Raw genomic sequence first — 27,370 nt, 5'->3', positions numbered from 1 at the left:
AAAAATATTAAAATAGATGTAGCCAGAGAGATAAAATACATTACAAAAATAAAATAACAACAACAGCAATAAATCCATACCTTTAGTGGTTCAGGAAAGATCTGACTGTAAGAATCCTATTATTAAAATTCAGAAATTATTTTATATATTATTTCCAATTAACCTGAATATTATATATATATATATATATATATATATATATATATATATATATATATATATATATATATATATATATTCAGATTGGGACACTTTTTGCCACTGAGGTGACTGAGGAAAAAGTGTCCTAATTAACCTGAATACACCCCTATAAAGATATCTAAAATCTTGCAGCATGTTTATTACTTTTGTTCACATTAAAAAACACTAGGCTTCTCGATATAATTAATACATGCACAATGTATATATTTCTTTATATTGCAAAATGTTATCTTTTAAGTATCACATCCATTAACTCAAAAAACAGGAAAGGCAGCAGTCATCACTTGAACCGTAAAGCCGTTTAGAAGTTTCCAGGTCAGTAGTATGTACTGGTCCAGGATCAGTTTCGTCTTCCACTGCTCCGTTGCAATGACGTAACACAGGCTCCCAACGGCTGATTGTAGAACAGCGATTTGAAGCGCTACTCCAGCTTGAACTGCGACAGGTCTTGGACTGCGACACTTCCGGTGTTTTTACGGCGGCCTGGTTTCCTTCCGCAAACAGAGATGTCAGCTGGCTGAGAGATGACATGTACACTCTACAACATGATACAGCAAACAAACAACGACGACATAAACTCTAGCAGACACACATAAGTGCGTGAGGCAAACATTGCTTCGACGCGACAAAGTAAATCTTGAAGAGTGAACGCGTAATGGGTGAGCAGAAATGTGTTGACTGGTCAGCTGACTAGCCTGAGAACAGCAACTGGAATTAATGCAAACTCCCTGCAGACAGAAGTGGCTCGTTTGACACATGTCTGGAGTTGGTTTTGCATTTATTTTAGCGGAAAATAAGTTCAAGACCAAGTTCTTGAAAAACATGTTTGCTTTTTGAACGAGGAACTGGGGATTTCCAGCACTCTGTGGCCGAAGAAATTACTAATACTTTTTTTTTTTTTTCGCGCGTTTTGCTCTTCAAGTTAAGCTTGATAGCTACTATGCCTGTCAAAGCTGTTAGCCACACCCAGCTTTTACTGCTGTCAGGAAGTCACTGATGCCCTATATAGCACAAATATCACCCTCAACTGAAGACAACAGCAGTAGTTTATGTTTAAACCGTCAAAGAGCATTTGGAGCAAAAGGCAGATCATGTGGCTTCAGCAGAGGTTAAAGGGGCTGCCTGGTTTGCTTTCGAGCAGCTGGGCCCGCCGTGTTTTGGTTGGATTACTGCTCTTCCTCATCTTCTACTGGTACTTGAGTTCAGATGGGCTCCTGAAGTTTCTAAACATGTCTAGGGAGCCTGGGGGGCCTGCGGGGGTGTGTTTGCAGACTGATCTTCACAGGTGGGTTTCGCTTGTTGACAGAGGGGAGGGAGTGGTTCTCACCCCCCAAACCAAAGAATCAGTTCCGGTCGTGGTCGGTAATGGACATTTTCTGGTGGATGTGGACTCTAACAAGCTCTGGGTAGCTTCATCTTCACAGCCTGGGTCTGCACCGGTTCACCAAACAGACTACAGCCCGATAGTGCGGTTGCAGGTGCCAGGAGCACGCTCTGAAGCTCAGGGAATGATGCTGTGGTACAGAAAAGGCTCTGTGCTGTCCTCCCGGTGCTTCCAGACAGCTAATTCTCAGTCTTCTCATGACTGTGTAGTCGTACGCGAGGAATTTGTTGCGCATCGCAGCCGACCCAATGTTTATATTCAGAGGATTCACGCGTCAAACCCTACAGACCATGTGGTTTCGCTTGACGTGGTCATGGAGTCTCTTTCATTTAGGAGCACCGTTGAGAAGATGGAGGACAAAGAATTCATGCTGTCCTCAGGTAGGGTGCTCACGGAAAAGAAGGACACTGTGTTAGTGGTGGTGGCCACAAAGAGACTGAGCACCAAGATCCAGGTTCCTCCCAAATCTGAATACTCAGAAAACCTGGTGAGTGTGATTCACACTTCAGAGCCCACCGAGGGTGGGAAACTGGACGAGACTCTCAGCAAGCTCAGAGAAGGAGTCAAACGAGAGATGGCGGATGTCCTCCGAGCTAATGTGGAAGAGTTAATGCAGGATCACCAGCAAGCATGGGTGGATCTCTTCATATCTGGCAAGTTGACCGAGCACAGTCTGCTGACATAATTATTATTAATTGTAAATAATAATATCAGTATATACATTTCAGGTTTGCTCCAAAAATGTACTTTGTAGAATTCTGAATTAATCAGTACTTACAAAGTCATGTCATATGACAAATCAGTATTTAGTTTATCTTTTTCCAAAGTGTTTAACGTGCTATGAAAAAAACAGAACATTTTTGTTTTAACTCAAAACCTTCTCAATAATATATAAAAACTCAAGTTCATTTTGAAAAATGGAAACCACCACTAGCCAAATACGAGCATTGGGTTTCTTGTAAATTGGCCTTATCTACCAACCACTGAGGCAAGCGACCTTGTTCTCGATCTGCCTTTGACAGTAAATGCTGCTGTTTAGATTATATTTTGAGGACCAGATGAAGGAAGATGAGGTTCAAGATGCATATGTGATGTGTTGAGCTTAAAGTTACCATGAAATCAAAGGTGACTATTCATATTTTTATGGAATATTTAGTATGAATGATTTATCCATGCACATAATATTTTTTTTTATTAATGTGCCCTTGTAATCTTTAATCAAAATAACTTCCCCTCCCCCAGTCCCTTCTCTGATGAAGGCCGGGACAATAATCTCTCTCCTCCAGCAACCTGTCACTCACATGAGATCACAGCAATTGGCAAATCACAACGATCCAATCAATTCCAGATGGACCAAATTAAGTCCCACCCTATTTTTTTCTTGTCTGAGAAGCCGTTTCACTTAAAGGAATAGTTCACTTAAAAATTCAAATTCTGTCATCATTTACTCATCCTCAAGTTGTTTCAAACCTGTATGAATTTCTTTCTTCTGCTGAACACAAAAGAAGATATTTTTAAGGATAAAGTATTTGTTTTTCCTACTATGGAATTCAATGGGGTCCATCAACTGTCTGGTTACTCTCTCTCTCGCAGTCAAACGTGACTTTAGTGTAAACAAACATGGTGGATGACGGTCAAGAAGAAATGGCGATAATAGTGTTTGGACTGCTTTTTACAGAAAATTCGCCAAATAAGAAAAAGGTTTGGATGAAGTCGCGTTATGCTGCTGTCATCCGTCAGCTCGCTTTCTGGTTTGGTATCGTTTTGTTCCACGTGACAATCTACAGAGTGTGTGCGCGTTTGAGAGACAGCAAAAACTATAAAAGATAAATTGGGGAAAATGCTGTTCCGTTAATAACCATTTGAAGACCATTTGTTAATAACAAAGCAGACTTTCATATCTTGTATATGTACATTGTTTTGCAGCTCAAAAATATTTAGTTTAATCAGTTTTTGTGAAGGGATAGTCAGTGAGGATTTGGATTTAATCTGAAATGTGTGTGTAAATGTTTCAGTGGTGCCTTTAAGTCAATTTACAAGGCCAGTGACAGTGTAAAAGCAAAGAGAAATGCAGTCTTTTTTTCATTTGGCTCACTATTTTGTCATTACAAAAAAAAAAGAGAGAACAGTTTCTTGATTTAATGCTTTGTTCATTTATTCAGTTACACATCACAGTGCAAATAATATAAGGCCCGAAAGCAAACCTGCAGTCCAAATGCTGTTACTCATTTCACATGTGAAGAAGACCTGAGCATAGAAATCATAAAGGCAGAGCAGCAAAACTGAACAGTTTAATTCTAAAAATGGTGAAAAATATATGCCTAAATATAAAAAACATTGGTGGACTTTGGTAAAAAAAGTAAAATTAGTAGATGACGACCCATTTAGGTTTTCTATTCATGTGTTCACTTGCTTTAAGAAGCTAAAATGAAATCTTTCATAGTCTTTTTCTACTTTACAGGTGTGGAAATCAGAAAGATCACAGATGCCCATACTCCATCCAGTCGCACAGTCAACAACACCCTATACTACATTCTGTCCACCTCCACAGCGCCCCTGCTAGATCAGAGTCTCACAGCAGAAGAGCATGAGCGACTGGAGTCCAGTCTGAATTACGCCGACCACTGCTTCAGCGGCCACGCCACCATGCACGCTGAGAACCTGTGGCCAGAGCGTCTGACCAACGTGGCTCAGATCCTGCAGCTTGTGAATCTCTGGAACTTGACTTTCCAGAAAAGAGGATGCAAGGTGCTTGTTGCAGCAGGCACTCATGGTATGATGCAAGGCATGGTCCTTAGTTTTGGAGGTCTGCAGTTCACCGAAAACCACCTTCAGTTCCAGGCAGACCCCGATGTTCTTCACAACAGCTACTCTTTGAGGGGAATCCATTACAATAAAGACCTCATCAACCTGGCCGTATTGCAGGACGTCGAAGGCAAACCCTTCCTGCATGTGTCCGTCAAGCCTCAGGAGAAGCCAGTGAAGCTGTACGCCTGCGAGGCCGGCTGCATGAACGAGCCCGTGGAGCTGACCTCAGAGCTGCGAGGTCACACGTTTCCCGTGATGGTCACCCAGCCCATCACGCCTCTACTGTACATCTCCACCGATCTCACTCACCTGCAAGACCTGAGGCACACGATGCACGTCAAGGCCATCTTGGCTCACGAGGACCACATGGCCAAACAGTACCCTGGCCTGCCCTTCCTCTTCTGGTTCAGTGTGGCATCTCTCATCACGCTTTTCCACCTCTTCCTCTTCAAACTCATCTACAATGAGTACTGTGGGCCTGGAGCCAAGCCACTCTTCAGGAGTAAGGTATAGACTGCGACATGAAGACAAGCCATTGTTGGGGGGTTGTAATTGTGGTGTATGTGAATCTCTTCTCCCTTTTTCCTCTCGCTCTCATTTTGTGCAACTTTCAAATTCTGCCTTGCAAGATATTTTTACCTCTGGAAACTAAGTGACAGTAATTGGTTTGGGTAACCCATCAAACTTTCAATCTGCTGTAATTGGAGGGTCGGGTGTGCTGGAAATAGTTGCCTGCAATCTTCATCTTGGGTGTTCTCTCTCTCTATGAACTTTTTGATGAGCTGAAAGCACCAGTGCTCTAAAGACACTATTTGATGAGCTTTGTTTTTTTCCTCATTCGGTCATTCTGACACAATTGGAACTGATTTGTGTCAAAGAAAGAAAAAAATGAAGATATTTATTTTTTTTAATATACATATGGAATGCTATTCCGCTTTGCAGAATAACCATTTGAAGAACAATTTTTGAATGTAATTTATCTCTTGATTTTCAGCGGACTTTCCCATCTTTTATATGTAGTTTTACAGCACAAAAAAAAAAATCTGTTTAGAGTATTTAATTTTTTTTCTTTTATTGGATAGCAAGGTGAGGTTTTAAATTTTATTTCATCTTAAATTTGTGAGTAAACTTTTCACTGGTGCCTTCAAGTCTTTCTTCTTCCAAGCTGGTTTAAGGGGTTTTGTTTGTTTTTTACGTATGGGTCTCATGTTTCATCTAAATGAAAGTGCATTTTGAACATTTTCAGTATCTAGTTGTTGGTATGTGAAGCTGTTGCTACTTTAGAAAACTTAACCAAATGCATAGATTTTTTTCATTGATCACATCCATCCATCATCCCAGAAAATTGTCAATACTGATGGCCATTCGGGTGAAATATTTGATAGCTGTTAACATAAACTGCCAACATAAAGTTGGCTAAATCTCAAAAACCCGTCAAGAACACCAGGTCATTTCACCCCAAAATAAAAAACAAAACAAAAATAAGAAGAAATCTGTATAAAAATTACGTCTTATATGAAAATCATAGAATGCATTAAACCCGCCCATTTTTTCAGTGGTGTTGGTTCCGGAAGAAATCTTTCCATTCATTTTTCCCATGCATAGGGAATTTATTTGTATTTATTTTTTAAAGCCATGAACCAAGGACAATCCCATGAAGCATTGTGAATTACATAATCAACTTATTATTTTAATGTTAATTATATATATATATATATTATATATATATATCCCTGCCAGCTTTTTTGGTGCGAATTGCTCACAGTGACTCTGGTGAAATTTTCTGCACAGCATCATGGGTAATTTGGTTTTTCACCAAATTCAGCTGTTAAAGGGATAGTTCGCCCAAAAATGATATTTAAGCCATGATTTACTCACCCTCAAGCCGTTCGAGATGCATATGTCAATCTTTTTTCAGACGAACATATTTTCAGTTATTTTAGAAAATGTCTTAGATCTTTCAGTGGTTATAATGTGAAGCAATGGGGTCCAGCAGATTCAAGTCGCAAAATGTGCATGCATCCTTCACAAAAATAATCCATCCGGCTCCAGGGGGATAAACGAAGGCCTTCTGAGGGTAATCCGTGCAGTTTTGTCGTAAAAATATACATATTTAAAACTTTATAAACGAAAATAACTGGCTTCCGGTGGCGGTCGGCGCGCGTTCATGGAGATGAATGACGTCGTGACGTAGAGCGAACGTAGAGTTTTGTTTTGCTCTGCTCTCTAGCTGCGCTGTCACGCTCGGTCTACGTCACGACGCTTCCTGCGCTACGTCCTACGTCATAAGCCAGCAACCATCTCCATGAACGCGCGCCGACCGCCACCGGAAGCCAGTTATTTTCGTTTATAAAGTTTTAAATATGTATATTTTTACGACAAAACTGCACGGATTACCCTCAGAAGGCCTTCGTTTATCCCCCTGGAGCCGGATGGATTATTTTTGTGAAGGATGCATGCACATTTTGCGACTTGAATCTGCTGGACCCCATTGCTTCACATTATAACCACTGAAAGATCTAAGACATTTTCTAAAATAACTGAAAATATGTTCGTCTGAAAAAAGATTGACATATGCATCTCGAACGGCTTGAGGGTGAGTAAATCATGGCTTAAATATCATTTTTGGGCGAACTATCCCTTTAATCACAATTATAAAAAAATAAAAATAAATAAATAACGTGCACGAATGTCTTCAACAAAAGCATATACCGTCAATTAACATCCTCGTAACTCACAGTAGGTCTGTCTTTAAAGGTTTGTCAGTTATTGTTACAAATATTTTTTTCTTATGGAGAAAAGAATGGAGTTTTTACTTCCAGAACCCGATTGCTGCACTCTAATAAGTGTTTGTTTGTTTGTTTGTTTGTTTGTTTGTTTGTTTTTGGAGAATCTAAAAAGAATCAATTTACAGTAATGGGAATTACTAAAAAAAATAGGCTTCATTTTTTGTGATATATGAAAATTATTGCAGGAATCTATATAAGGACATATGGTAAGTGTGTGTGACTGACTGATGGAACAACTGAATTTATATTGGTTCACTGTTTAGAACACAAGGTGAGATGGGACAATTTAAAAAGCACTACTTGCTTAATATTAAACATGTATTACTCTTGTAAATGTTTAAGTTGGCAAATTCAGTTTCACATGGTCTGAAGTTCTGTGATATGCACTGATATAACTGCATACTCCGTTAGATCTCTGCCAACAGTTATTAATGCGTACACATTAACAGTAAGTTACTGTTAATATGACAATACATTTTTACAGTGTACTTTACGCTAGCTCTTCTGTTTTGTCCATTTATTATTTGATTGTTATTGTTAATGTTCTGCATTGTTTGCCGTGTGGGTCTCAAAGCATTTTTCCCACGTTAGAGTGAACAAAAGTGATCTTTTTTCCCACTTTTCTTTTCTTCTTTTTTTGCAGTGTTGCATTTGTTTGAATTCTGTTGTGTTTTGATTAAATTAACAATCAAGAGTTAGACAACCCTCTTTCATTGTGACATTCATTCACATTTATTTTAAAGTTTTACATAATCTGGGGCCATACAGTGAAACTTGTTTAGTAGTTACTCATCACAAATGTAAAATGAGTGCCTCGTCTGAGTTGCCTTAAAATGTGTCTCCTAGTATGTGTAACATACTGAAGATACAGTGTAGTTTTGTTCAATTGTGTATTAGTTCCTGACAATACATGGGGACAAAATTACTTGATTGGGGTTTGAAAAGTCAACTTGGATGAATCAAATCATTTTTCACTGAGAAAACCTTTTGTAACACGTCTGACGCTGATGTTGTCAATAATAATGCCTGCATTCTGTTTATTTGTCAGCATTTTATAATTAGCATAGACTCATATTAGCATAGGTATCAGGGGCAAATGAGATAATATATCCAATGGATGGAGAAACTTCAACAGGTGTAAAATACGAGTGTTAAATGCCATGAAAGAAGTCAAAAATAATAAAACCTAGACTTAAGTTAAAACTGTCCCGTTCACATCCGTTGGTACTAGGGCTGGGTAAAAAATATCGATTTCTCGATTTTAATCGATTCTCATTTTTACGAAACGATATCGATTCTTAAATCCCAAGAATCGATTAGTCATCCTGTTTTCAGTGATGAATGAATGGAACATTGTTGCGCGCATTCCCATTCAATAAATCGCAATAATCTTTGTGCTTTGTTATTATTAATATGAAACAAAGTCTCAGATTTCAAATTACGTCCATTTTCTTATGAAATTCAAAAACATAAATACCGTTTTGGCGCTGTGGCGTGAGATCGCTCTGGCGCAGCTCAGCTCAAGAGAAGCAGCAACGCGGAGCGCACACAATCTTCTCTTCCGCCTTAATAATATCCGTTACAGCGCGAGATAAACATGAATGAGCATCTGAAAGTGTGTTAAAAGGTAGAGTACAACTTATCGAAGTCCGTATCATGTCACATGGAATCGCTCAATCAGTGTTTCAACCATGGAAAGACGTTAGTAAACAATGTCATGTAACGTCACATTTACCTCAGAAAAACCATATCCAGTGACCATAAACTCGTTAGTCAGCTAGAAAAATTAGAGAGTAGCATTTTGTTAAATATATGCACCATATTACATATTCATTATAATTTTTAATGTTCTTCAATATTTAATGCATGTTTGAATAAATCTGGAAAGTTTTTTTTATGACAGCCTCCATTTAAATTTGTATATAATTTAACATAACTTTATTATTATAAAATAAATAAGTGTATTTTAAGTGTTTGTATACAAATCAGTTATTTTTTTACCTTCAATATTATAGTAGGCTAATGAAGCCTATAGGCTACAACTGACTCCCATAGTTTACAATAGTTAAGAGATTTGTTTTCCTTGAGAAAAATTGCAATGTATTGTACCTGATATCCAAAATAATCGATATTGAATCGAATCGAATCGTAATCGAAATCGAATCGAATTGCAAGCTTGTGAATCGAAATCGAATCGAATTGTGAAATTTGTGTCAATACCCAGCCCTAGTTGGTACAGTTTATGTTTTGAAATCTACAAATGTTTAGAAACTCACAAATTGTGTTCACATCACATCAAATGTATTTTCCACCTTAAACATGCATATTTACACTTTATTTGTTATTTCAACAGGATGATGTTACTGTCTGAAGCCTAATCCAGTGTGCAGAAACATTAAATATGGCTCTATCTCTGGATGTCCTCTCAGGATGTAGCAGTGTATATAAGATATGCTTTTCCATTTTGCTGTGTGAATTTAATAATGATCATTAGCTGATTTTTATTGAGAATTATATAAGTTGTTATGGTTAAAATATGAAGACTATTTAGAGGTGCTAAGTCATAATGATAAAATATCATCAATTATGAAGGATCCAAACAAGTCTTGTGTTCATTCTTTTAGCTTACAAGCACAATAATAAAAATCTTAATGGAAAACAAAATCAAATATGCAACTCGTAAGCGTGTTCAAACCTGCAGTGATTTTATGTAAATTCAGCTCAAATATATTCTTTAATTGTGATGAAATGGAAGCAGCAACAGATCCATTCGTCCATTATTTACGTTCATCCCTAATGTGATGTGAAACAGGTTATCGAAAAATAAAATAGCTGTTAATTAATTTTAAGATGTGGACATTGCACTTATAGGGATAGTTGAACACAAAAGAAGATATTTTGAAGAATGTCAGTAACCAAACAGTCGATTGACTTCCATAGTATTTTTTTTTCTTCATACCATGGAAGTCAATGGGACCCATCAACGGTTTGGTTACCCATATTACCCCAAAAGATCTTCTTTTGTGTTCAGCAGAAGAAAGAGCTTTGGAACAACTTGAGGGTGAGTAAATGACGACAGAATTGCTGTTGATTGTGGAGGGGTGAGATTTAAGTGGGAGAAATTATTGGAGAAGTCTGATATACATGGATGAATCATTCACAATAAGATATATACCATTTAAAAAAAATTTAAATATGGTAAATTAATCTGTCTGGTTATAGTAGAAATACTGATCCTTGCTAAAATAGCCGGGAAGAGGGAATGTTGCTTGTTTATTTTAAAGATTTTCTCTGAGCATCACTGATTTAATGACAATGAATATGGAAGGAAAAAAGCATGTCTTTGAACAATAGCTATGTTTCTATATGAGCATTTTGGGATATCGCATTAAAAAAAAACACTGGATGGAAATGCCAAGTATAATTTGCCTTAAAAACGTATGCGCTTAATTGAGGCAGAGACATTTTACTCTTTTTTTTTTTTTTTTTTTTTTACATAAGACATGCACATAAATTTGCATTTATTGCAGCAATTTACATTTTTATTACAGATATTTTTGCACTAATTTCCCAGGAAGTAATGACTTTGTTCCCTTGAACAGATGGAAATGGTGCTTTATTCACAAATGTTTTATGCGATATTCCAATTTTGCACACAAGTCAAATTTGCAGCTTCGGATGTAAACAGCTTCAGGCCACCACAGTTGTGCTCAGATTACATGCAGATAATATTAGTATGTCTCTGACTGTTGTGTGCGATCAACATGATGACTGAAGCCTGTTGATTAATGTCCCATAATGTTTCAAAGAAAATAAATGTGGAATTGTCTTAGTTTGTCATTGAGCAGATGCTTTTATCTTAGGTAACTTTATTGTAACTTAAGTAACACCTTTTAGACAGTCTCTAGAGACACAATGGTGCTTGTTGGTTTGAATTCACAATCATTCTGCTAATAATGCTACACTGTAAAAAATTTACTGTAAAATTTACAGTAACTTACTGGCAACTTTGGTTGCCAGTAAGACTAAAATTGACAAGAGTCCTGTAAATCATTAACTACAATTGTACTGTAAAATTTACAGTAACTTACTGGCAACTTTGGTTGCCAGTAAGACTGTAAAATTTCCAAGAGCACTGTAAATCATTAACTACAATTGTACCATAAAAAACACAGCACACTGCCTTATATATGCTGTAAAATTGTTTTTACAGCTGTAACTAAAATTACAGTCGAAATAATGTTTATGAATGCAAGTGAAATTACAAGAGCAACAATGAACATGTACTGCTATACATTTTACAGTAAATTAGAGCATTTGCTGTGGAATTCAATTCACTAACTACATTTGAGATTTTTCACTGCTGTGTATACGTTTGCTGTAAGTTTCAGCCTTTTTGTCAAATAAAACTCACAATAACAGGTTTTCATTAATATAACAAATTTATTGTGCAATATTTAACATAAGCACCAGATTCCAAAATATATTTGGAGAAACAAAAATGGAGATTAAATGAAAGGCTTTAGCCTTGAAAAGAACCACTGAGAACAGCAGCACTTAAAGGATTAGTTCACCTCAAAATGAAAATTTCCTGATAATTTACTCATCCCAATGCCATCCAAGATGTTCATGTCTTTCTTTCTTCAGTGGAAAATAAATAAAAAATTTTGAGGAAAACATTTCAGGATTTGTATCCACACAATGGATTTCAATCGCAACCAACATGTTGAAGTCCAAATCAATGCAGTTTCAAAGGGCTTTGAAGTGCTTCAAACGGCTCTGCACAATCCCAGCTGAGGAATAGGGTCTTCCTTTAAAACGGTCAGTCATTTAAAAAAAAAAAAAAAAATATATATATATATATATATATATATATATACACACACACATACTTTTTAACCACAAATCCCCATCTTGTACCATCTCCGAGATGCGCTACGTATTACTTCATCACGTTGGAAAGGTCACGAAAAAACTAAAACAAAGATGTCAGACGATTTTGAAGTTTGAAAATTAATTAATTTTGAAGAAAGAAAATTAGATACATTTTTCGCCCTTCCCTACCTTTTTGAACTGGAATACACAGACAAATAACTTAGACCGTTGACGTGACCCGTGACCTTTCCAACGTGATGACGTAATGCCTGGCTCGTTGCAGACCAGCACAAGACGATCAATTGTGATTAAAAATCAATTGTGGTTAAAAAATTTTAAATGACCGATCGTTTCGCTAGATAAGACCCTATTCCTCAGCTGGGATTGTGCAGAGCCGTTTGAAGCACTTCAAAGCCCTTTGAAACTGCATTGATTTGGACTTCAACATGTTGGTTGCGATTGAAATCCATTGTGTGGATACAAATCCTGAAATGGTTTCCTCAAAAAACTTTATTTATTTTCCACTGAAGAAAGAAAGACATGAACATCTTGGATGGCACTGGGATGAGTAAATTATCAGGAAATTTTCATTTTGAGGTGAACTAATCCTTTAAGTATCAACTATACAGGGCACACATCCCTAAAGTGTGACTGAACTTCAGTCATAAACAAAAGAAATGGTTTGAACTGTGCCTACCTTTAATTTGCCAAATCCATAAAAAAAGGCAAGAATGTATTGAACATCAATCATGAACTTGGAAATCAGGTCAGAGTCTCTTGTATCAATTCCACTGGAATACTTTTGTTTAAATGGCAAGCCATTCAAAGTCCATTAGTTTCCGTAACAGTGTGCATACATGTGGGTTCATTTCATGCATTTTCTTGTTTCCAGCAGCAACTTTTGATCCAGTTTCAGGGTTAATGCCCACAAGTCCTCTGTGAAAAAAAACACACAACATTCAATTATCAAAAAAACAGTATACACTTAAACAATAAAATACAAAATTTGTCAGACAACTCATAAATTACATTTAATTTCAATTAATGAAGAGTTAGGGTCATATTTAATTTTATCCAAAATTTTAATATAAAAATATTTAGCCTTTCATGTTTACAATAAACTAAATGTACAGATATCATTATTATACAGATTTAATTTTAGTAATTTTAGATTTAGTTAATCATGCAGTGAATAAAATAATTCTCTATTCAGTGTGTGGTTAGCAATTTTTTGTTGTTCATTTGAAAACTTTTCCATAAAATATCTAATCCTGATAAACTATCCTAAATTGAAAACCTAAAAAAAAAAAAGTCAAGAAAATTTGAAAGTCCACAATAAATATTGAGTAAGATTTTATGCTCTGAAATACCTCTGAATAAATTCCAGCGTGCATGCAGCGTCATCCTGATAAGCAAGATTTAAGTTGTAATAGGTCGCAAACAATGCTGCCAGGCCCTCAACAAATGCCTCTGAAAATGGGCCCAGGACAACTTCCCTTTCGACTGACAACATCCACTTGCTTGGGGTCATGGATTCACCTATAAAAAATGAAAAAAATACGGCAGGGCATAGATTCACTGTTAAAAATTGCTGTAGTTTTTACAGTAAATATTTACAATAGACTACTGTATTTTTAAATTTACAGTATTACTGTATTTTGCCATGTGGGAGCATGCATGTTCCCATGACTTGTGGAAACATGCTTATGCAGTAAATGCTACTGGATATCATGCATACCATTGTAATTTTTTTATTTTTTTAAGAAGAAAAAAAAAACGGTTGCAAAAGTTTTGGCGCTTCACAAGTCAATAACACTAAAGTAATAGTCAACTGTAATAAATACAGCCTTTTTTAGCGAATTATTTACACCATTTAAACTCTGACATTTGATTATATAACGTACACCTCTAGTACTTTAAAACTGTTGGCTTTTAAAAAACTCCCCTGATTAAACAACGACATCGGCGTAGCGCAGTGCGTGTGGTGTCATTTCGTCAATCGTCATCTTCAGTGGACATCTTGGGAGTTGGGACTTTCCACGCGCTGCATCATCATCACCACTCAATTTTCGCGCTCACCTCATGCGCGCTACGTTTACCGGAGGAGGACCTCGAATGAGAGTGAGACGACGAGGTGTGTAACGTTAGCTAGTTATTCATGCTTTATTGTAAACGTGAAATCCTGTTACATCCACAATATACTAACTATTATTTTTATTTTATGACGTTGCAAAATGGATAATCTAGATTATTTGTCCAATTTTATGATACTGAATTTGCTTGATGAGTCCAGACACAGATGAACGATTAGCTGGCTAACGTTAACTGTTATATTTTCTTCACCGTGGAAGTGTGGCCGGGCTGTCATTTTACTATTACATTTTTGATAACTGTTCGGTATAAAATGATTTTACATTGTTGTTGGTAGTAGACAAGTAAACTTTTAAACATTGCAATTAAATTGTGTAGGTTTTATGCAACTAAATAGTGTTTTGACTGCCAAGCCATTAGCTAATGTAATAGCACGTTTTTGTTCGATTTAAGATGGTGTAATGAAGTATTTTTTGTTTTAGTTTTATGTTAATATTACTTGTAAGGGTGCTTGGTATTCATATTTGTAATTTAGTTGTTAAATAGAAAGTACATTGGTATTTGCTGTGCACATGCTTTATTGCTGTGCATTTATTAGCTTGTGAAGTTTTTTTTTTTTTTTTTTTTTTTTTTTTTTTTTGCGCAGTTGAACATGTTTATCTGTCACTTTTGTAATAATGAGAGCAGTACAATCCTGAGTTTTGTGCAGCATGTGAAATTGCATAGAAATGTGCCTAAATCAGGATTTAGATGTGGTGTACCTGATTGCCCACATATTTTGTCTCTCTCAGTAAATTTCTACTGAAGGAATGTCTGGAGCCGATAGAGCAGAACTTCACAAGTTGATGGAGGTCACATATTACCGTCAGCACCACCTCCGCCACTATCTGAACTAAATAACTCATGGCCTTACCTGTTTTGTCTGAAGGGGATCTTTTTACATTTCCAATTGCTTACTGACATCTCACTGCTACAAAAAATCATGGAGAGCATTGAAGGGAAAGGAAAGAGGATTCTAAGATTTTTTCAAGAAAAGCCAACAAACAATGAGGTGTGTGCTGTTCTGTCGAAATATCAAGAGGGAAATTCTCTGGTCCTGTGCATCTTGCAACTCTTAATGGCCCATTTTATAGAGCGAACAGAATCCCTTCTAATTGAAGCTGATGTAAGTATAACATTTAGATTTTTAATGTCTTAAAGATTTAATTGTAATGCTAAATTAATTTTTTGTTTTTCTTAGGCTGCAGCAACTGCAGCCGACATGGAAAGAGAGGGATTACCGGATTCACCCGCACTGATCATCCAAGGTTTCTTGCTTTACTTTGTGTGTCTTTATCTAAAAATAAAAAATTACATCATGATTTACTCACCCACAAGCCATCCTAGGTGTATATGACTTTTTTCTTTCAGACAAATACAATCAGTTATTTTAAAGAATGTCCTGGCTCTTCCAAGCTTTATAATGGCAGTGAATGGAGGATGAGATTTTAAAGCTCTAAAAAGTGCATCATCCATCATAAAAGTAATTTAGTAGAAAGTAACTCCAGGGGGTAAATAAAGGCCCTCTGAAGCGAAGCGATGTGTTTGTGTAAGTAAAGTATACATTGTTAAAGGTCCCGTTCTTCGTGATCCCATGTTTCAAACTTTAGTTAGTGTGTAATGTTGCTGTTAGAGTATAAATAATATCTGTAAAATTATAAAGCTCAAAGTTCAATGCCAAGCGAGATATTTTATTTAACATAAGTCGCCTACATCGAACGGCCCGTTTGGACTACATCCCTCTACTTCCTTCTTTAATTACGTCACTAGAACCGTTTCTTGACTAACCTCCGCCCACAGGAATGCTCCCTCAACTCTACCGAAATTCGTTTATGTACTTGCGCACTTCTTATAACTTACTGTGTTTACTCAGCTCTTACGGTGATTTTCTGAAGTAAAACTGACGCTTCATCTTTTGTGTGATGTACAATAAACTTTATTAAACTCATCAGTATATGTTTGATCATCATTCGGACCTGGTCCGAAACAGCAGACTTGTAGGCTATTAATAAATAATGGATACATACAAGCAGATGACAAATACGTTATAATAACCGTAATTAAACTACTAAACTATACCTGTTTCATCTCTATACAGCACTCTGACTCTGTAGGCATTATTGTCCGACTCGAAATGAACACCGTTACTGAGAGTTTCTGATATTATCATCATTCCGTGAGATGAAATTGTCCTGAGAGACTGAGCGCGAGCTCATGAAGCTCCGCCCCCTGGGTCGTCCAGCAGCAGCTTATTTGCATTTAAAGGGCACACACTAAAACAGCGCATTTTTCTGAGCCCCAAAAAATGACAATTTAAACATGCTGTAAAAAATTATCTGTTGGGTATTTTGAGCTGAAACTTCACATACACACTCTGAGGACATCAGAGACTTATTTTACATCTTGTGAAAAGGGGCATAATACGGGACCTTTAAACTAAAGTCGACTTATGCCAAAAGAAAGTAACTCCTGACATGATGTATAGTGTAAGCTTTAACGCCTCTCGTGGTTCAAACAAATAGGGCTGTGTAACAAACTTAAGGTCTTCTCTTATATCGAAATCCTCAGAAATTTGTCTTTAAAAATGACTGTTTTAGACTTCTAATTGGAGTCTTTTTATTTCTTTTTTTTTGCTCTATCCTCTGAGCTTACGTGTTCTTCGTTGCGTCAGGTCAGAGTTCACTCTTTCGCCATAAATATGCTGAAAGCTAGATATTTTAATTTATATGGTTTTAAATATGGATAGTCATGTGGAGTACTTTTATGATCGATGGATGCACTTTTTTGGGCTTCAAAATCTTGGCCGTCATTCACTACCATTATAAAGCTTGGAAGAGCTAGGACATTATTTTAATATAACTCCGAATGCAATTGTCTGAAAGAAGAAAGTAATTTACTCCTAGGATAGCGTGAGTAAATCATGGTAATTTTCACTTCATTTCATTCTTTTCAGACTATCCCTTTATCATGAGCTACCCATGAACCATACTTTTACAACACTTATTAATCTACCCAGTCGCAGGCTGCATTGAGTTTAACAAACCTAGACAATAGGCTGCATCTTCATTTGGCAGATAACGGGGCTCTTTTTTTTTCTTTTTTTTTAAAACTGCAGGTATAAAAAAATTGCATTATTTTAATTGTGCTACTTTGATGTCTCTGAAAAGAAGAGGAAAGATGCTCTATTGAAATAACTAAAACCATACACTTACACAGTAGTCAACATGTGAAGTGGATCAAAACCTTTCATCCAAGTTATACATGAATTTTGAACACTACCCGTTCTTGTCTTAGGACAACTTTGATTCACTTTTTTGGTCCACTTCAAATGTTGACTGTATTTATGTTTGAGACAATGATTATATTGCATAAATCTAAGCAAAATGAAATGCATTCATGAAAAAGTGATATGGTCATGTTGCAATAAATTGTTTATACTGATTCAGACTTCAAACAAATGGCATTCACTCAGCGTGATTTTTATTGCTCTTCAATTTACTTTATTAAAATGAGCTAATAATTATTTAGCATTTTGTCTTAACTTCATTTTTATTGTGTTCACTCCCTTGATACATTTACTTAATCCTTGTGTTGGAAGTAAATAATATTTGCTGCATCAGTGTCATATAACTGCACTGAAAAATGGAGGATCCATTAAAAACAGTGTATTTATAGTATTGTAGTAGCATTAACAGTTTAACATTTTATGTCAGGGCAAATTCCAATCAGAAATGAGTATCACTATGACCCACTCATTCCAAAGGGCAGAGCCTTTGAAGTGGGGACTTGTGTGTCATAATTTAGCCGCTTTGAACGCACTTGGTGAAATAAATAAATTACTTTATTATCGTAATGTTACTTGACAGTGGAGGATGATGTCCTTCAGCTCATTAGCTGTTCTTACAACAGGAGTTTCTTAATATTGCTGTTAATATAATTATTGCAAATAAAAATGCCTTTAATAATAAAGTAGCGTAAAACGTGTACTTTATATGTAGTTTGTGTTCCATCTCTCAACTTTAAAGCTTGCTGTCTCTTGTTTGGACACTGCAAGTCAACACTACCTCACTAAATAATCAATAAATTCAACACATGTTATTTCATCAAAACAAACTTTCTTTTCAATTTTCAAGTTATGCAAGATTCAACTAATTTCTTAAAGTCAGTTTAATGTAATTTAAGTTGAAATGACTTGTATAGCAAAGTTGATTGTTCTTAACATTTTAAAGGGGACCTATTATGCAAAATTCACTTTTTCATGGTGTTTGAACATGAGTGTGTGTTGGCAGTTAGGGTTAGGGGTTAGGGTTAGGGGTTAGGGTCCACCCACTCCTTTTTTAAATTCCCATAAATCATAAGAATCAGAATTGCAGATTCTAGCATTTGTGACGTCACATACGCTTAGGCCCCGCCCACGACTGCTTACAGACTCTGCCCTTTTAGCATAGACCCCTATTAGGATTATGCTGTGATATTGTGGTAAAGATGAATTTATGAATGAACCTCTGATTCTTCACATGCTCCTCCTTGGGCAGAAAAAAAAACTGGCTTTACCTTCACATTATAGAGCACAGCGCCCGACATGATGCTATCCAGTATCCACAGGAATCGGTTGTTGGGATGTTTTGGATGGTTTCCTGTGTGTTGACATGCGTTTGCCAATGTTTTTTGGTTGTTAGCGTGTTGCTTTGTGGTTGCTGGACTCTTCTGAGTGTTTTTTCATGCATTGCTATGTGGTTGTCAGGATGCTTAGAGTAGCCTAGTTGGTTGATATGCGGTTGCTTTTAAGCAGTTCTACCAGAAAGACTCGGGAGAATAAATACTATAACAATTAACATTTATTAACAGCCCAACAAGCAATCAAGTTCTTTGGCGTAGGCCCCGTCCGTAGCTTGCAATCCGAGGGTCCAGATCTGCATATCCTGCCTGAAGATGAAGGCAGGGGCGCAGCCGACCCCCTGCAAGGTATAGGAAGGGACCATCCTGGTGGTGGTGGGGAGGATGGAGGTGAATTGAAGCATCAGCATCTGCAAACTCAGACGTGTGTAAGTACCAATCTTTTATACCACAAGTATAGGAATATGATTGGATAGATGAGAAGGTAATAAGTGACGTAACAATTGAGTCTTCCCGGCAGAACTTATGCTAGAGCTTCATTTACTGCAGGTTAGGGAAGGTTAGGGTCCCTCACACGGTTTGCAGCTTGACGTGCTGTGAGGGCTTGTGTGCATCAGTGATGCTGAGAGCTACGCCACTGGTACTTCACAACTACTGCTAGGGTCACCAATTGATACTTTGCACGTGACGTCAGTTGTACTGGCTGGTGGGCAAGAACGTCATTCTCTAGCAACGAAAAGCAGTAAACTAATCAAGGATCTTGCCAGGACGTTGCCAGTTTTAATATACAAAAGTTGGTGTTTTGAGGTGTACACGACATGCCAGATAGTTGTTGTGCGATTGGATGCACTAACCGCGTTTGTTGCCCGCCAGATATCACGTGACTGCAAAGTATCAATAGTGGACAGGTCTCAGCTGAGATGCCAGACGAAGACAAACCACCTGATTCTGGACAGCAGAAGATTGACCTGATGTTCCTGGCAGAAGATCACTGTCTTGTTACAACGACAACAACATCAGAGGTACCTGAATGGAAGAAAATTCAAGATTCAAGAAAAACTGATTATTTGTGGAAGTCATCAATGGATCAATGGAAGCAACCGATCGAACAGAACAAGGTAAAACAGTTTAATATTAGCAAAGGCTGCATTCTTTCTTCAGCATTTTTGTAAAAGCATTCGGCCAATTAAATCAGAGGAATGCTAATATTATAATTTCTTACATTCTTGTATATGTATGATAAATATGAAATAATTCTCTTCTAACTTCAGGCACACAATCATGTAAATACAGGCAAGCAGAGATGATTAAAATACAACAATTACTATTCACAGGTAAACACTATCACAGTAATCTGAACTTCATAAACAGACACTGTTCTTCTTCTACTGTTCTTCTGTTTTGTCCTTGAAAAAAAAATTAATGCCTTAAAATAGCTTTAATGTAACTCTACACCCTTGCCTCATTTAGTATACCGGTTCTATGAATATGCAAATTAACCAGCTCAGAAATCCACTCATTGACAATCACATGTTGATCTGATTGGTTACAAGGTAGTTTGTGACATCATAAACACCAGCGATTTGGTTCACTGCAGTTTTAAGGAGAAAATACTCAGCAATGGTGTCGACTTATGAATTTGCACATGGTTTGTCTTAAAGCATATTAAAAACACCACATAGACATATAAACAACATTAAAAACTTGAATTTCACCACAGGGGGACTTTAAAAAGTCCACCTGCAAGGATCCATTAGGCTTCTATTCAAAGGGTAGGAATACCTGCAGAAATAGAAACAACAGAAAACATTTAGCTTTAAATTTTTAATTTTGATCTCATTCATACTTTTGAGAAATTGTTTTTTTTTTCTCCAGTCGCCACTGTAATAAATTAAAATAGCAATAATGGGAAATGGAAACAAATAATAATACAAATCAATATTGCACGAGTTCATGTTATCATAATACTGTACTTGAAACAATGAATCAGTCCTCCATTGGTCAAAGAGCTCAATCGTCAATCGCTGTTGTCACAGAAATGGACATTTGTTTTCTTTTCTCGTTGTTGTATTTCTGACTGCTGACACATCCATAGATTTCCCACTCTCCTATTTAACTGAAGCTGAAGTGTCGTCTGCTGAGGGAGTCAAAGCTGAACAATAAGAACAAACAACAGGTTTATATGTTATTTTCATGATTCTAATTGGTTAAATTTAGATTTTAATTTTTATTTCTGTGGTGCCATGTACTTACCTATGCTTGCAGGGTCCACAATCTTGACTGGAATGGCCTGTCTGTCCTCTAACAACATCTGTGTGATGCCACCTTCAGCTCCGGCATAGGTCACCGAGGTCACACTCACCAGCTGACCAAACATTCTAAAATGTTTGAAGTTTAAAACTAGAGGTTTTGAAAGCTCTGAAATAACGTTTTAATAAGTTAATAGGAACATTAAAAAAAAGTTCAAAACAAAAATGTATACAAAAATTACGTAATAAGGTTTTCAAGCATTTAATTTTAATGTTTTTTGTTTTGTTTCTTCAATTATACTATCTGAACAGTTGATCACCCTGAAACTTTTTACATTTATTCAGAAATTAAAAACTTAAAATAAATGAATAGATCCATATAAAAAAATTATCATTTCAGGACAGGGTCACCTGGAGATGTGCAAAGATCTTGGGCTGCAGTGAGGTGAGAGAGCTGAAGAGCTGCACAGCCTCTGGAGAAAGAGAGTCACTCTCTTCCAAGAGTCCTTCCTTCTGAGAGGGCACTGTCAATATAACAGCAGTACACTAGATTCTGTGGCAGGGTAAACAATGCTTATACTTTGACTGCAGGTATGTGCTTTCTTTTTGAGGCAGGACCTTTCCTCTACTCTCTAAATTGTATTGAATGATTCCAAGATGTTCAAGGCTGGAATACATTACACAACTTCTGAACAGATTTTAAAACTCTAGGCATCATACACACGCTGGTGGAAAAACTGGGCATCATACACTGAATGACTGAGGATGCACAGACACACGGAGAACATGCAAACTCCACACGAAGAACATGCAAACTCCACACAGACAGTACTCCTGGCTCAGCCGGGACTCGAACCGGGGATCTTCTTGCTGTGAGGCGACAGTGCAACCCACTGAGCTACTATGACAAAAACCTGGGCAAAAATTCTACTGAATTCTACATCAACTTCCAGGTAAAAAGATTGGGAAAAATTGGGCGCTGCCAACACGGGTGCACTGCAAAGAAGAGACTTAGCAGCCTCAAAAGCCTGATTACACACATCATCCCACACAAAGGATGCCAAAGGACTACACAGTCTGGTAAGTGGAGCAACTACCACCGAAAAGTTTTGGCAAAAACACCTATAATATCCAGCCATACCTAAAAATCTCCTAAGCTCACGTCTAGTAGTGGGAATCGGTAAAGCCAGGATAGCAGCCACCTTGGCGTCTAGAGGACGGACCTGCCCCTGACCAACCTGTTTACCAAGGTAGGTAACCGTGGCTTTCCCAAATTAACATTTCGCCAAGTTCAGTGTAAGAGAGGCGTCGGTCAACCGCTGGCACACAGTCCTCAAACTGGACATGTGGCAGCTGGACAGCTCTTTGGTCTTGGCCATGTTAGTAGTTGGATTCTTACTGATTGTATGGGGTGGACAGGTGTCTTTATGCAGCTAACGACCTTAAACAGGTGCATCTAATTTAGGATAATAAATGGAGTGGAGGTGGACATTTTAAAGGCAGACTAACAGGTCTTTGAGGGTCAGAATTCTAGCTGATAGACAGGTGTTCAAATACTTATTTGCAGCTGTATCATACAAATAAATAGCTAAAAAATCATATATTGTGATTTCTGGATTTTTTTTTTAGATTATGTCTCTCACAGTGGACATGCACCTACGATGACAATTTCAGACCCCTCCATGATTTCCAAGTGGGAGAACTTGCAAAATAGCAGGGTGTTCAAATACTTATTTTCCTCACTGTATTACTTGACTGTTATTACACACAAACAATATGTATAGTACTTGTGTGCAAGCAAGGTGAGAAATAATGTGGTATAGTTAAAATCTATGGCTTGAGCTTTATTGTCCCTTGCATAATTTGAATTGTTTATTTCTTCTATTTTTGAGTTCCAAAGAGTTGCTGCTAAAAATATACAGCAGGAGATTTTTGTCTCTGGACATCCATAATTCGTGTTTCATGGAAATCTTCAAATCCATAAAGGGATGGCCTGGCCAAAGACAAAGTTTTTTTGCAACAGGTTAATACACAGGTAGCCTGCATATAAAATGTCATCTTCTAATTGAATGTTTAGACTTATACACTCACCTAAAGGATTATTAGGAACACCTGTTCAATTTCTCATTAATGCAATTATCTAATCAACCAATCACATGGCAGTTGCTTCAATGCATTTAGGGGTGTGGTCCTGGTCAAGACAATCTCCTGAACTCCAAACTGAATGTCAGAAAGGGAAAGAAAGGTGATTTAAGCAATTTTGAGCGTGGCATGGTTGTTGGTGCCAGATGGGCCGGTCTGAGTATTTCACAATCTGCTCAGTTACTGGGATTTTCACGCACAACCATTTCTAGGGTTTACAAAGAATGGTGTGAAAAGGGAAAAACATCCAGTATGCGGCAGTCCTGTGGCCGAAAATGCCTTGTTGATGCTAGAGGTCAGAGGAGAATGGGCCGACTGATTCAAGCTGATAGAAGAGCAACTTTGACTGAAATAACCACTCGTTACAACCGAGGTATGCAGCAAAGCATTTGTGAAGCCACAACACGCACAATCTTGAGACGGATGGGCTACAACAGCAGAAGACCCCACCGGGTACCACTCATCTCCACTACAAATAGGAAAAAGAGGCTACAATTTGCACGAGCTCACCAAAATTGGACAGTTGAAGACTGGAAAAATGTTGCCTGGTCTGATGAGTCTCGATTTCTGTTGAGACATTCAGATGGTAGAGTCAGAATTTGGCGTAAACAGAATGAGAACATGGATCCGTCATGCCTTGTTACCACTGTGCAGGCTGGTGGTGGTGGTGTAATGGTGTGGGGGATGTTTTCTTGGCACACTTTAGGCCCCTTAGTGCCAATTGGGCATTGTTTAAATGCCACAGCCTACCTGAGCATTGTTTCTGACCATGTCCATCCCTTTATGACCACCATGTACCCATCCTCTGATGGCTACTTCCAGCAGGATAATGCACCATGTCACAAAGCTCGAATCATTTCAAATTGGTTTCTTGAACATGACAATGAGTTCACTGTACTAAAATGGCCCCCACAGTCACCAGATCTCAACCCAATAGAGCATCTTTGGGATGTGGTGGAACGGGAGCTTCGTGCCCTGGATGTGCATCCCACAAATCTCCATCAACTGCAAGATGCTATCCTATCAATATGGGCCAACATTTCTAAAGAATGCTTTCAGCACCTTGTTGAATCAATGCCACGTAGAATTAAGGCAGTTCTGAAGGCGAAAGGGGGTCAAACACAGTATTAGTATGGTGTTCCTAATAATCCTTTAGGTGAGTGTATATTTACTTATATATAATATAAGATATTATACACTGCTCAAAAAAATAAAGGGAACACTTTTTAATCAGAGAATAGCATCAAGTCAGTTAAACTCCTGGGATATTGATCTGGTCAGTTAAGTAACAGAGGGGGTTGGTAATCAGTTTCAGCTGCTTTAGTGTTAATGAAATTAACAGCAGGTGCACTAGATGGGCAACAGTGAGACAACCCCCAAAACAGGAATGGTTTTACAGGTGGAGGCCACTGACATTTTTTCCCTACTCATCTTTTCAGACTGTTTTTCACCAGTTTTGCATTTGGCTAGGGTCAGTGTCACTACTGGTAGCATGAGGCGATACCTGGACCCTACAGAGGTTGCGCAGGCAGTCCAGCTCCTTCAGGATGGCTCATCAATACGTGCCATTGCCAGAAGGTTTGCTGTGTCTCCCAGCACAGTCTCAAGAGCATGGAGGAGATTTCAGGAAGACAGACAGCTACTCTAGGAGAGCTGGACAGGGCCGTAGAAGGTCCTTAACCCATCAGCAGGACCGGTATCTGCTCCTTTGTGCGAGGAGGAACATGATGAGCACTGCCAGAACCCTACAAAATGACCTCCAGCAGGCCACTGGTGTGAATGTCTCTGACCAAACAATCAGAAACAGACTTCATGAGGGTGGCCTGAGGGCCCGACGTCTTCTAGTGGGCCCTGTGCTCACTGCCCAGCACCAGGGAGCTCGACTGGCATTTCCCATTGAACACTAGAATTGGCAGGTCCGCCACTGGTGCCCTGTGGTTTTCACAAATGAGAGCAGGTTCACCCTGAGCACGTGACAGACAGGAAAGGGTCTGGAGAAGCCGTGGAGAATGTTATGCTGCCTGTAACATCGTTCAGCATGACCGGTTTGGTGGTGGGTCAGTGAGGGTCTGGGGAGGCATATCCATGGAGGGACGCACAGACCTCTGCAGGCTAGACAATGGCACCCTGACTGCCATTAGGTATTGTGATGAAATCCTTGGATCCATTGTCAGACCCTATGCTGGTGCAGTGGGTCCTGGGTTCCTCCTGGTGCACAACAATGCCCGGCCTCATGTGGCGAGAGCATGCAGGCAGTTCCTGGAGGATGAAGGAATGATACCATTGAAGGGCCACCACGCTCACCTGACCTACATCCAATAGAACACCTCTGGGACATTATGTTTCGGTCCATCTGACATCACCTGGTTGCACCTCAGACTGTCCAGGAGCTCAGTGATGCGCTGGTCCAGATCTGGGAGGAAATACCCCAGGACACCATCCGTCGTCTCAGTAGGAGCATGTCCCGACGTTGTCAGGCATGCATACAAGCACGTGGGGGCCATACAAACTACTGAGAACCATTTTGAGTTGCTGCAATGAAATTTCAGCAAAATTGACAAGCCTGCTGCATCATTTTTTCACTTAGATTTCCGGGGTGTCTTTGAATTCAATCCTCTGTAGGTTGATTATTTTCATTTCCATCAAACGATGTGGCATCCTTTCATTCGTAACACATTACCCAGTCCATATTAGTATAGATATCCAGCATGATATTTTTCCCCATTGAGATCTGATGTGTTTTCAAAGTGTTCCTTTAATTTTCAGTGCAGAGCAGTGTATATAAGATTTTTGAGGCTGTCCATGCAAAATTTGGGGTTTGCAGGCTATTGCAGAGTATTTCTGCCATTTTTTTTTTTTTTTTTTTTTTTTTACTTAATTTTTTATACATTTTAACAAGTTACAACAACAAACTAAACATTCCTTGACAACCACGGTGGCCCAAAGAAAAAGAAAATACACAAAGCACTATACAATAGTAGAATGAAAGAAAAGAAAGATATATATATATATATATATATCTCCCCCTTTATATACAACAGGGAATAATTAAAATTTTCACACAATCAGTTCAATTCCCCTTCTGCCATAATTTAAAGCTAACTGGACACTTTGTTACTTTTTGGGTTTAGTTTATCAAGTTAATTTGTTAATTCATCTCCATTTTTTTTATAGACCCAATATTCTCAGAAAAAAAAGGTAAAAAAGCTGTCACTGTGGCGGTACCTTTTCAAAAGGCACACCTTTGTACCTAAATAGTATATTAGTCCCTCAAAGGTACATATTGGTATCAAAAGTGGGGTGGCAGTGGCTCAGTGGTTCATGTAGGTTGTCTACAAACTGGAAGGTTGGTGGTTCAATCCCCAGTTCCACTTGACCAAGTGTCGAGGTGTCCATGAGACCATGAAACAAGACACCTAACCCCAGATTATGGCGCTTTGCATGGCTGACACCACCGTCGGTGTATGGGTGAATGTGAGGCAATATGTAAAGCGCTTTGGTGGCCATGGGTCTGTTGAAAGCGTTATATAAATGCACTTTTGAAGGGTACTGTCCCAGTGACAGCTTTTGTACCTTTTTTTTTTGAGAGTGAAGATGTTACAGCAATGTGAACACTCGTGCTTCACTGCTTCATGGTCTTCCCATTCTCCTTGGCGACGACGACTCAGGAGTTCTACGACTGTTTTGTAAGTGTCTATGTTTTTGTTAGTTTCAGTTTCTGAATAGATTGAAGTATAACTCCATGCATCAAGTAATCACAATGAAAGGTCACGCTTGTTCCGGTTCAAAAAGGTAAGGTAGGGTGGTGTAAAACTCCATCTCATTTTATTTATATATTTTTTTGTAAATGGCGTTTGACTTAGTGTTTGCGCGTTCGCTTTGTAATGTTCGGTAGCCTACTTTCGCCACTGTCACATGTAAAGTAAATATGCTCAAACAAAAAGTGTTACTGCTATTCCAGTTCTCCCACTAACTGAATTATTTTAGATGTAATTTAGCAGCTTTCCTGCAGGTAGCTATGTGTCTTCTTATTCACTTTAGCACTTTATGATTACTACAGAGTTTTTTATTTATTTTTTTGCTCACATGAATTCATAATTTAAATATTTAAAAATAAAAATGAAAATATAAATACTAAATAAAATTACTGAAAAAATAGTTTGAGGGAAATGGCC

General features: G+C 37.9%; 1 protein-coding gene and 1 long non-coding RNA gene across 2 annotated transcripts; both read left to right on the top strand.

Moving 5' to 3' along the window:
• Positions 1 to 676: 676 nt before the first annotated feature.
• kiaa2013 (KIAA2013 ortholog) lies at positions 677 to 10,675 on the top strand. Its single transcript, XM_084138468.1, has 3 exons — positions 677 to 2,238; positions 4,047 to 4,900; positions 9,536 to 10,675. The coding sequence occupies exons 1-3, from the start codon at positions 1,251 to 1,253 to the stop codon at positions 9,551 to 9,553; spliced, it is 1,860 nt and encodes a 619-aa protein (XP_083994594.1). The 5' UTR covers positions 677 to 1,250; the 3' UTR covers positions 9,554 to 10,675.
• Positions 10,676 to 15,183: 4,508 nt separating this feature from the next.
• Positions 15,184 to 17,271, top strand: LOC311098330. Its single transcript, XR_014609460.1, has 3 exons — positions 15,184 to 15,313; positions 15,389 to 15,455; positions 17,141 to 17,271. It is a non-coding gene; the product is annotated as an uncharacterized lncRNA (long non-coding RNA).
• The last annotated feature ends 10,099 nt before the right edge of the window (positions 17,272 to 27,370 follow it).

The sequence above is a fragment of the Abramis brama genome (genome assembly GCF_963993115.1).
Source record: "Abramis brama genome assembly, chromosome: 16".
NCBI lineage: Eukaryota > Metazoa > Chordata > Actinopteri > Cypriniformes > Leuciscidae > Abramis > Abramis brama.
The sequence above is the reverse complement of the archived record's forward strand: the minus strand, read 5'-3'. Positions and strand labels throughout refer to the sequence as shown.